Source organism: Diachasma alloeum, unplaced genomic scaffold, assembly GCF_001412515.2.
Source record: "Diachasma alloeum isolate Michigan unplaced genomic scaffold, Dall2.0 Dall_scaffold_00196, whole genome shotgun sequence".
Classification (NCBI taxonomy): domain Eukaryota; kingdom Metazoa; phylum Arthropoda; class Insecta; order Hymenoptera; family Braconidae; genus Diachasma; species Diachasma alloeum.
Window position 1 is genome coordinate 178,321 of NW_021680361.1, and position 11,476 is coordinate 189,796.

General features: G+C 34.9%; 1 protein-coding gene across 1 annotated transcript in view; it reads right to left on the minus strand.

The window, feature by feature from the left end:
* Window positions 1-5,818: 5,818 nt before the first annotated feature.
* The window catches only part of LOC107048725 (acetylcholine receptor subunit alpha-like), a 22,918-nt gene continuing 17,260 nt past the window's right edge, over window positions 5,819-11,476 (minus strand). The window contains exons 8-11 of the mRNA XM_015272062.1: window positions 10,242-10,378; window positions 8,741-9,046; window positions 7,640-7,853; window positions 5,819-6,016 (exon numbers count right to left, since the gene is read on the minus strand). Of these exons, the coding sequence (XP_015127548.1) occupies window positions 5,819-6,016; window positions 7,640-7,853; window positions 8,741-9,046; window positions 10,242-10,378 (855 nt within the window). The remainder of the gene's footprint in view (window positions 6,017-7,639; window positions 7,854-8,740; window positions 9,047-10,241; window positions 10,379-11,476) is intronic.

Here is an 11,476-nt window from a genome sequence, read left to right on the forward strand (position 1 = left end):
AGTCAGAATTTTTTATTTTTTATTTAAAAAATTTTATTTCGTCTTTGACATGTCTGATGACGTCACAAGGCCGGATGTGAGCGTCTAGCCAATGACAGGGCGCGGTTGAGGGCAGCCTAACCTAATCCGAGCGCCTCGGCCAATGAGGGATTACGGCTCCTCCCACTCGGCCAATGGGGACCTTCGCCTCCGACTTTGTGACATCCTAACCTATAAATTAACCACGAAATACAATTTTTGATGAAAATGATTGGGGGAATTGAACAAATCTGAGCTCAACGCAAGTTCCCATTTTCGTTCAGTTGCTCCAGGCCGATTACCCCCTCGAATAATTCTGAATAATAATTTTTATCGAGCCTATTCGGATGTTCATTCACTCGGATATGTTGGGGACACGCATGCGAAAATAGAATAGACACGTGAGTATTTTTTTTTCTTTTCATTTCTTCCTCATAATTAAATTATCGATATACATGATTGCGTGACAATTACGCAGGTTTAGGTATCACTCCTATTTCGAGCTTTGGACAATGGCGATTTTCATAATTTTATCGGCGATTTGGTAATTAATATTAATTATTGATGAATTGATTTCCTGATAGAATGATCGAGAAAAAATCATTGAGACTAATTTAGGAATATCTTGGAAACTGTTAAGTTGGGGAGAAAATGTCATAAGAAATGTTTTGTAGAGAATTTTATACACTATAAAAAATCTTTTATGACATTTTTCTCTGAATCCCTTAGTTTAGCAGATTTTGGCATTTTTCTTCGGATAGTTCAGAATAGGAAACTTGCATGAATTTTTTTTAATTTTCCAATCTCAAGTTGGGACCTGAATAATTCATTTTTCATTCACAAACGTTCGAAATATTGCTCATTAATTGATAATTAATTGTTAACAGTCGAAAATTTCAAACGCTTTGAAGTCGCTAAAGACGTCACATAGACGGCGGAGCGCTGGACCAATCACAGAATGGCTCGAGCGGACCTAACCCAATCATGTCGTGCGCCTCGGCCAATGGAGGACGGCAACTCCCCACTCCCTTTACACTTGACCAATGAAGCGTCACCTGACCGTCTTCGTGACGTCATGACCGAAAAATTGGTCTTGAAAACGACGATTTCTCCATAATTTTCGCGATTTAGCTATTCATAGGTTATGAAGAAAGTGTGAAGAGGGGAATTAGCGAGGGAATTATTGAGAATGAATCACGAAGTAAAAATATCGCCGAGAAAATTATGAATAATTTCAATTACCTCATATTAAAAATCTTCATCCCGAAGACATTTTCCTTATAAATTCGCGTGGTTAAAAATGACAAGAGCGTTATTTCAGGGCTATTAAAATAAATTCGCAGTTTTAACGCCGTCTAGTGGAAGGTAATAATGCTTGCTTACTCGTAATACCATCAATGTCTTATGGTAAATGGTTTTTTTTTCACTTAATTTTTATTTTCTTCACTTGGAGTTTAAACTATCACTGTGCTTAGGTTTTCTTTTCTCCCGTTAAACATTTAAATTGTCCTTAATTAATCTCATGCGTTACATAATCACTCGTTCATACACTGGAACAACTAAATGTCTTTATCACTAGTTGAATTTTTTTAATCGAGTGGCAAAGTAAAAAATCACGATTTCATTCTCTCGACTTTCAGTTTTTGGGCAATATCTCGAAATCCATGGGAGATACCGAAATATTCGTCATAACATTTTTTGCAGGTTTTAAAATTGTCCACAAAAAGGATTCTAACCAAAATTTTTCTGTCTCCCCTAGATTTCGAGATATTCACGAAAAACTAATGATGAAACTAATTTTCCATTAACGACGAAGTAAAATGATTCCCACTAAATTCTCTATATCTCCCGACCAAACGAACCGATTTCAAAAAGTCAAAATTCATTTCAAAGTTGAAAAAAATTCCCTCAAAATGGCGTCAAATTTTCCCAAATTTACTCAGCCAATCCCGAGTTACAGCCAATGAAAACTTGGTCATCATTTCAATTCACTTTTTATTAAATATTTCTTTCTTCTTCCACTCAATTAAAAAAATTAATTATCCCCCAAATGAGTCATCATCATCATCATGAATCTCATAACATTAATGAACTACAAACCGGTCATTGTAAAATCAACAGTACAAAATTACGTAGGCGACAAATGATTGAAATCATTTCCACTTATAATTCTAAATCCGCGAGAAAATACTGATCTACGAAATGTTTCATCATTCCCGGACAATTAGACTCGTTTATTCATCAAACCCAAATGGATTAATTCATTTTTGCATTGAGGAAGACCGTAGAAATAATGGAAAAACCTAAAATCACAATAATTTCACTTAAACACTGAATTATTTAAGTTCTCACACTCCCCGTGGCATTGTTAATTAATCTCATTAATTAATTCACTTCGTTAAAATCTATTCATATAATATATATTTATAATATTTATAACCACGTTATTAATGGTGGTAATGGAACAAATTTTTTAATCTGCGGATAATTATCTCTTATTACAAACATATACGTATGAGCAATAAAACTTTTTCTCATCTCTCTGGACCATTTCTTCCTCATTCGAGATGACGATAACGATTTTTTCATTGATAGTATTGGGTAGTTGTATGTTCTTTGATGATAAAAAATTGGAGATAATTGTGAATAGGAGATTTATTGGGGAAATGAAGGGGTGAAGGGAGTGAGACGGTCAGAAAATTTGATTGAGATTCTTTTGCGAATATCTCAGAAAATAAGGGGGTGGAAGGAAATGCTATAAGACGTTTTTTGTACAGAATTTCATAGGCTACAAAAAAGATAGAGAGGTATTTTTCAATAAGACCACTTGTTAACGAGATATTTTGGAATTAATGAAGGCAGTTTTTATTTCGTTTCGAGAAAAATCAAGATGATTGTTTTTTGTTAAGAGTTAAATTATCTCGGTAATGAGTCAATTTAAGAGAAGAAGTTATAAAAGATCTTTTGTTGAGAATTTTCTGAGCTATAAAAAAGTTCTTATCACATTTCCTCGTAAACCCATCGGTTCCTGAGATACGAAACAAAATGTATTGATGAAATTTTCTGATTTGTCTCGTTTCAGCAATCGCCAGTGAAATTGTTTGATAAAAACATTTGTTTATTCATTTGGGAACAAAAATAGATATTTTTAATCCGTTCTGATCAGCTCGACGTGACCTAGAGGAAGAATCGACCCAGCCCAATATATTTTATTCATCTGCCTCAATAATTCGATGCAGACATTTAGAATTTAATGTTGTGACGTTCGCCCTTCGTTAATTATTTAATTAGTTCATTTTTTATTAATCTCTTTGTTTCTTTTTTTGTGAAAATATGGCCCCTTTATTACAGGCTCGATGTAATTGTTTTTTTATTTACGTTTTTTTAAAACATGATTTTGGTGAGGATATTCAAGATTGAAAGTTCCTGCAATGAAATTCTTTCAAAAAAAACATTTTTGGGGGTTAAAATGATGACTTAGTTGATAAATAATCCTTTGTTTTTAATTTACATTGATTGTCTATAGAAAATGATATAGGATTTTATAGGATATTCTAGGCAATGGATAACTCTACAGACATTTTATAGACCCATGAGTCTATAGAATGGATTCTGGAGTCGGGAATCTCTAGAATTTCTATAATTCTATAGACTCTATAGATTCACGATTTTATAGAATTCCACTGAATTTTCAGAATTCTACAATTCCTATTTTTTTCAATTTCACTTGCTGTAGGAGTTTGCTAGCTCTATAGAATTCTATAGCGCCAAAATCTATAGATTCTATAGAAGTGTATAGAATTTTACAGATATTGTAAAATTCTAGAGAATCTGCCGATTTTGGAATCGATTGATAGAATCTATTGAATTTTACCAATACTATAGACTTCTATAGAGTTTGTATAATTTTACCGATTATATTGAATTTTTTTATTCCAGAATTTATAGAATATAGTTATGATTATATCCGCATATTGGTTACATAGACACACAGTTCTATAGAATTCTATAGAATTGACGGCATTCTATAAGGAAATGAAATCGCAACATGCCTAATATGGTCAATTGCTTGTTTTCTATAGAATCCTATAGCACTATACTATACCTTCTTTCTTGAGGCTATACGCGACCTGTGCGGAAGTCTATAGAATTTTCGGCTGAATGACAGAGTTACACGGAATAGCCAGATGTAAATTTCTATAACATTGTGTCTATAGAATCTATAGAAATTTACCAAATTCATCGCGTGATCAATTTATTCACCTTAAGAATGCTATAGACTGCGTGCGATGTCGGTATAGAATGCTATAGAAAGGCTATAGCATCTATAAGGTGTAACAAATGCGCATATATTTTGCCGCGAAGATGTGTCATTCAATTTCTAATCGAAATTTTCCTGCAAGTTATTTTTATATAATTCTATAGAATATTCTATAGAGAATTCCACATATGCTATTATTCTATAAAACAATTCTAACTCTTTGAGATAATAGTTTTAGGGAGAATCATGAAAGAACATCAACAGAAATGAAATCTATAGAATTTTCTATAGAATCCAATAGCATCTTCTATAGAAATACAGTTTTTTGAAAATTAATTTCATCGCAGGGGCTCTCTCACTGTCATCTCCTCAAGGAGAAACGAAAAATTGTCCTCATGAGTCTGCAACAGGCGTCCACTACACATACATAAAATAACCGTGATTTTTAATACGGAATAATACGGAATATCCGTGATCTTCCATCTCTCGGGACATTCTCCTCAGATCGACAATGTTGACTAAAAAAATTGCGAAACTGAATATTTATGAGGATCCTGTTTTCCTCGGTATTAATCCATGTTTATGCACGAGTCATGGATGACGTCGCCCCAATTTATCCCATGTCTGCTGAGGGAACGTACGCCGGGGTTATCCATATGCTGGCTTTGGGGGACAAATTGCAATCGTGAGTTGAGTAATCTTTTTGTTCTTGTTTTTTTAAAATAAAATTGCCTTCGGATATCCGTGGGGGGTAACGAATATGAATCTCCGAAATTATGGAGAAAATAAAATGGAAAATCCAGGCTGACGAATTTTCTTTTTCCGACGATATTTTCATTTCTAATGAGTGAATAGAGATATTTCATGATTTTTTTTCTTTTTTTCATTAGATAATTCATGTTAAATTGTTTGCAGAATTCAAGTAAAACTTTCAAAATGCTCAGATGACCTTGAATGACGTCACAAGTCCGGTCCGCCAACGCCATCTCTCGTTGAATTAGCGTTTTGAGAAATTAAATTTTTGATCATCGTTACCAAAAAAGTGTGTTCTAGAAGGAATTTAATTGTAATTATGATTAAAATCTTACTCAGTGAGCATAGGAATTAGAACATGAACAAATCATTTATTGAAATGTGAAAATTTATCAGCTGTATGATTCTCATCGGCCACATTGTTTTTTGCAATGAGAATGATTATAAACAATTAATTGAAAAAAGTAATATCGTATCTGCCAGGAAAAAGGGCATCAACACGCAACTTTTATTCTGCATTAAAAAATTTTTACGAAATATCCCTATTCACCGAACTAATGCTGGGGATGAAATAAAAAACAGCATTGCCACTTACGCAAAATAAATAAGTGACTCTCAACAGCGTCGTAGACTCAAAAAGACATCAGTCTCTCGTATTCTCGGTATGTCAATGGATTTCAAAGGGGTGTGGGATTGGTATTGTTGGATTGTGGAGATTCTTCTATTATTTAATTAACTTGTTATTATTATTTTTTTTGAGTCTCATACGATAATACCGAGCGTTACTCATAGGGTCGTAACGATGTGCGGTTTGGCAGTGGTTGAGGCAATCTCCGAGAGTCTCACGTCGATTGGAATACGATCGTCGTAGAGGGTTGGAGCTTGAAGAATGATACCAGCTGTACCTACTACAACCGCCAGTGTGAAGATCCAGAGGAAGAGGCGATCCAGCACCATGGCAACGTATTTCCAATCTTCTTTTACCTGATTTTCACACATAAATTGTCTCACGTCAAATGAATTCATGTGAACAAATCTTTGATCAACAGAAAAACGAGAGTTTTATTATTTTTTGCACATAAAAATTCCATAAGACGCCTATAGAAAATTTCTATAGAATCTCTACATACGTCTCTATAAAAATTCAATTGAACCCCTATAGACAATTCTAGAAAAATTTGCAGAACTTCTGTGGTCATTCTATAGAAAATCGTATCAAACGTCTATAGACGATTCTATAGAATCTCATATCGGATCGACGACTGGTCAATAGCGGGCCATTATTTTTTCATTTTTGCGTATAACAACGTCTATAGGAAAATTCTATAGAATCTCTATAGACGCCTATAAAAATCTCATAGAATGCATATAGACAAGTCTATAAAAATATATAGAAAATCATCAAACTTCTATAGGCGATTCTATAGAATCTCATATCGGATCGACGACTGGTCAATAGCGGGCCATTATTTTTTCATTTTTGCGTATAACAACGTCTATAGGAAAATTCTATAGAATTTCTATAGACGCCTCTAAAAATCTCATAGAACGCATATAGACAAGTCTATAAAAATATATAGCACTTCTATGGTCATTCTATAGAAAATCGTATCAAACGTCTATAGACGATTCTATAGAATCTCATATCGGATCGGCGACTGGTCAATAGCGGGCCATTATTTTTTCATTTTTGCGTATAACAACGTCTATAGGAAAATTCTATAGAATCTCTATAGACGCCTATAAAAATCTCATAGAACGCATATAGACAAGTCTATAAAAATATATCGAACTTCTATAGTCATTCTATAGAAAATCATCAAACTTCTATAGATGATTCTATAGAATCTCTTATATTGGACGTATGATACTATAGACAAACGTCTATAGTATCATACGTCTTTATATAGTATACATACGTCTCTATAAAAATTCAATTGAACCCCTATAGACAATTCTAGAAAAATTTGTAGAACTTCTATGGTCATTCTATAGAAAATCGTATCAAACGTCTATAGACGATTCTATAGAATCTCATATCGGATCGACGACTGGTCAATAGTGGGCCATTATTTTTTCATTTTTGCGTATAACAACGTCTATAGGAAAATTCTATAGAATTTCTATAGACGCCTCTAAAAATCTCATAGAACGCATATAGACAAGTCTATAAAAATATATAGAACTTCTATGGTCATTCTATAGAAAATCATCAAACTTCTATAGACGATTCTATAGAATCTCTTATATTGGATCGACCGCTGGTCAATAGTAGAAAATGATTTCTTCGTTTTTTGTGTATAAAAAAGGTGTCTATAGAAAAATTCTATAAAATCTATAGACGCTTCTTTCAAAATGTAATTGAAATCCTATAGAGTATCCTATAGACTATAGACAATTCTATAGAAAATCATATAGACCATTATATAGATTCTTCTATAGGCAATTCCGTCAATAATTCTATAAATAATTTCAAAGCTGATTATATAGATAATTCTATAGGTGCTATAGATAATTCTATAGGGTATTCCATAGAAGAAACTATAGAAGTTCTGCTATCAGATAATTTTATCGTAGAACCATTATAACTGTGAAAAAATAACTTACCCTAGTGGAGTCTTCCTCTCGTTTCGTATGATCAGCTATAAACCTGATGGCTTCGATTGCCTTGTACAGCTCTGGGCAGTGATGCCAATTATTGAGAGTTTTACAAAGTGCATCAACACTGTCCTCAGTGGGCAGTTGAGGTGCTGGGACTGGCGCTGGTCCCGGTGAGCCGTGAATTTGACAGGCACTACCAAGATTAACAGCTTCCAACTCACTGAAAAAAAATAGGAAGTGACTTCGAAGAAACACATTCAAGAATTCAAGAAATTCAATTCAAGAAATCAAGAATTTCAGAGTAGCAGCCCAGGACACACGGGACTTTAGCGATCATCAAAGTTAAGCAGCTTCGAGCGCGGTTAGTAACTGGATGGGTGACCGGGATGGAACACCAGAACCGTGGAAGCAATTTTTTTTTCAATGCGGGTTTAGGGAGAGTATAAATCAACTATACAAACTGAATTTGATCGTCCTCCATCAATAATTAACCATAAAAAAAATAATTTTCTATTCGAAAAAATAACCTCATATTAACCGGATCAGGCCCTGAGGCGAGACGTACATCAGGTTCGGAGTCAGTGAACGTGATCGGGCCCTGTTCTACCAATGCGTTTCATGCCTGATACGGGCCGAGCATGACGAGGCTTTGATAGCCAGATATGGCCCGAACTTCTCAGATCAGGCAACTTTATCCGGACCTGATTAGACCCGTTCACGATTTTCTAGTCGGATCCATGCGCAGTGCTCGACTGCGCAACTTCCGTTGGGTTTTTTGTGACATGTGAAATTCAAAGACAATTAGAATTTAGAGAGAAAAAATCCCGCAGCGCCCGGCCGGGATTCGAACCCGGGACCTCTCAGTTACGCGTCGGTTACTCTTCCAATTGAGCTACCGGAATCTACGGAAATTCTCTCTCTCCAAATTCGCCTCACAACACCGTCTATCCTCCTTTAGACATTAAATAAATTCAAGGAAAATTCGCCGATTACATGTCAAGAAATTTCTCTCTCAACCAACTCGTTCCTGAGATAATCGCAAAATAACCAGATCAGTTTCACAACTAATCTTGTTTCATCCCTTCGCCTCAACGTGTTTTTACTCACTGTAAATTCAACTCATCCCTGGAGTCTACACTTGGAAAGAGCACCGAGGACTCGACGAGTTCCGAGGCAGATGCCTCGACAAACAACGAAGGATCCCGCACCTCTAGTCCATTGCACGTTCTCACCATGACACGTTGGCTTGGATGATGTCCATCCAAACTTCGTCTGTCAATGTTGTACTGCGGCCTGCGCATTACTAGTAATCTTGGCAATACGTGGATAAATACACGACGAACCCATGGGGCCATTACGTGAGTCTGGGGCGAACGAAAGTGGACGTTGAGGACAACTACTGTGACACATATACTGTAATAGAACAATTTTTTTGCTGAGTTTAGCGATACTTTTCTATAGAAATTCGGGATGAATTGAAGAGATTGGTGGATTGTATGGGGACTTCTATAGGATTTTTCTGACAGTGAATTTCGATATCGCTTAGAGAAAATTTGACGATAAATGACTCAGAAAGAAATCTATAGAATTCTATAGAATTGTACTACGATCAAACTGAATTCAATAGAGTATAATGGAAGTCTAGAGATTTTTTTCAACTAAAAGTCATAATTTAATTGGGCTATAGAATTTTCTATAGAACTTCAATCGAATTTTCGGTATGATATTCTATAGAAAAACTATATCTCAGAAATAGAATTTGTTTATAGACGATTCATCTGGATGTCTATAAGATTCTATAGGATTCTGTAGGATTCCATAGGATTCTATAGGATTATATAATTTATGATTCTATAAAATGATATAAAATTTTAGAACTACAATTATTCTATAGGATTCTATAAGATTCTATAGATTTTGCTGCCGTAAATTCTATAGGAAATCTTGAAGATCTGCAATGCTGATGAAATCTGTAAAGGATTATAGAACTCCAGAATTTTTTTTAACCCAAAATTTATAATGGAATTATGCTATAGAATTTTCTACGGAATCATGTATGCTGGAAATGGAAATATTAGTGGGAATTGCTATAAGACTCTGCAGAATTCCACAAATAATTACACAGATCTTGTGATTCTATAGGATTTCTCCGAATTTCTATAGAATGCCAATCAAACATATATTCTATAGAAAACCGATTCAGAACAAAGAGAATTTGTTTATAGCTGATTCATTGGAAAAATATATCCAGTAGGATTCTATAGGAAATTTTATAGACCTTCTATTCTATAGATTCTTCTACCCGATGCATAATAGGAAGATCACGGGTTCAACCCCCGGTCTAGATAATTCATTTTTTTCAGTGAAAATTTTCTGGAGATTCATAATGAGAATAATCCCGGTTTTTCTATAGATCCTCCTGTACATAATAATATGATGATTATATAGATTCTATAGAAGAATCTATAGATTAGATTCTAGAGTACATTCTATAGACGAATCTATAGAATAGAATCGATAGAATATAGATTCCTCTAAATTCTATAAAATCTATACTACTGATGAACAATTCTATAGAGTTTCTATAGAATTTTTCCATTGCTCTTACCTGAACGTGTCAAGAATCATGGTGAACAGCACAAATTTACCGAGCAGTGGTACCACCAGCGATGTGGGTGGAATGATCTCGGCTAAGAGGAGGAAGAACACAGTCAGTGACAGGAGAATGGAAATCGAAAGACTGACCTGGAACCCAAGAGCGAAAAAAAAAATAAACAGTGAAAAAAATCTCATCACCGTTTTCGCGGACTATCTCGAAAACGACTAGTTTTACGAGAAAACATAACAGGACTTTTTTTATAGCTTATGAAATTCTCCGTAAAAAATCCTTGCTTCATTTTCCTCTCATATTGATAACTACCGAGATAATACCGTAATTAAGGGAAGAAGTTTTTCATTCTTAGTTTTTTAAAATTATATTTTGCTTTTCTTGTTAATTCTAGGGGTGAATGGAATAGCCCGGGGGTATATGCATATTCGATCATTCGACTTGGCTCGAGGCACTTGGTACTGAGGTTGAGGGGTGGGGAGGGCATTGTGGTGTGTCTTGCATTGATATACGATCTTAACCCCGGAAACGATCAAGATCCATATGGAGGACGGAGCATCGATGATTGGGGTTGTGAGCGTTTCGGGGGTCAGGATATTTGCCTGGGAATAGTCAATGATATTCCATTATTGGGTTTGAAATTTCCGGGGCAATTCCAGTGGCTAAATTAAATTAAGTCATCGAATTCAATTTCACCGAATTCTATTAAGAATAAATGTTGAATCATCTTGATAATCATTGAGACATTGTTATGTCCGGCGATGTGGTGAGCGTCGGAGGACAACTTTCTATATTTTAATACTCTCGAAAAATAGTTGTAGAATTATCAATAAAAGAATCAAGAAAAAATCTTAATGATTAAGTTTTATCTCTTTTGCTTTTTATTATGAGCACGACGCTATACAGTCCTTTTCAGGCGTAAAAAGTAATCCCGTTTAACCTGTCTATTACCGTCTAACCTCCTTTAGGGATCGTCTTGTATAAAAAGGAAATATCACACATTTATTCCTGAATGTTCTGAAAGAGAAATCGCATGCATGATGATGATACTGATTGTGTTTTTGATGTTAATGATATTGACGATGCTCAATTTCGACGTATCTCCGACCGATTCTGGATGGAAAGTTCCATCCCTTTTCAATAAAAAAAAAAATTCATGGATTTTCAAAATAGTTACGGGCCGAGTGGCACATACTATTTTTTGTCATGAATGCCCGGGGGGTGTGGGGGGGGGG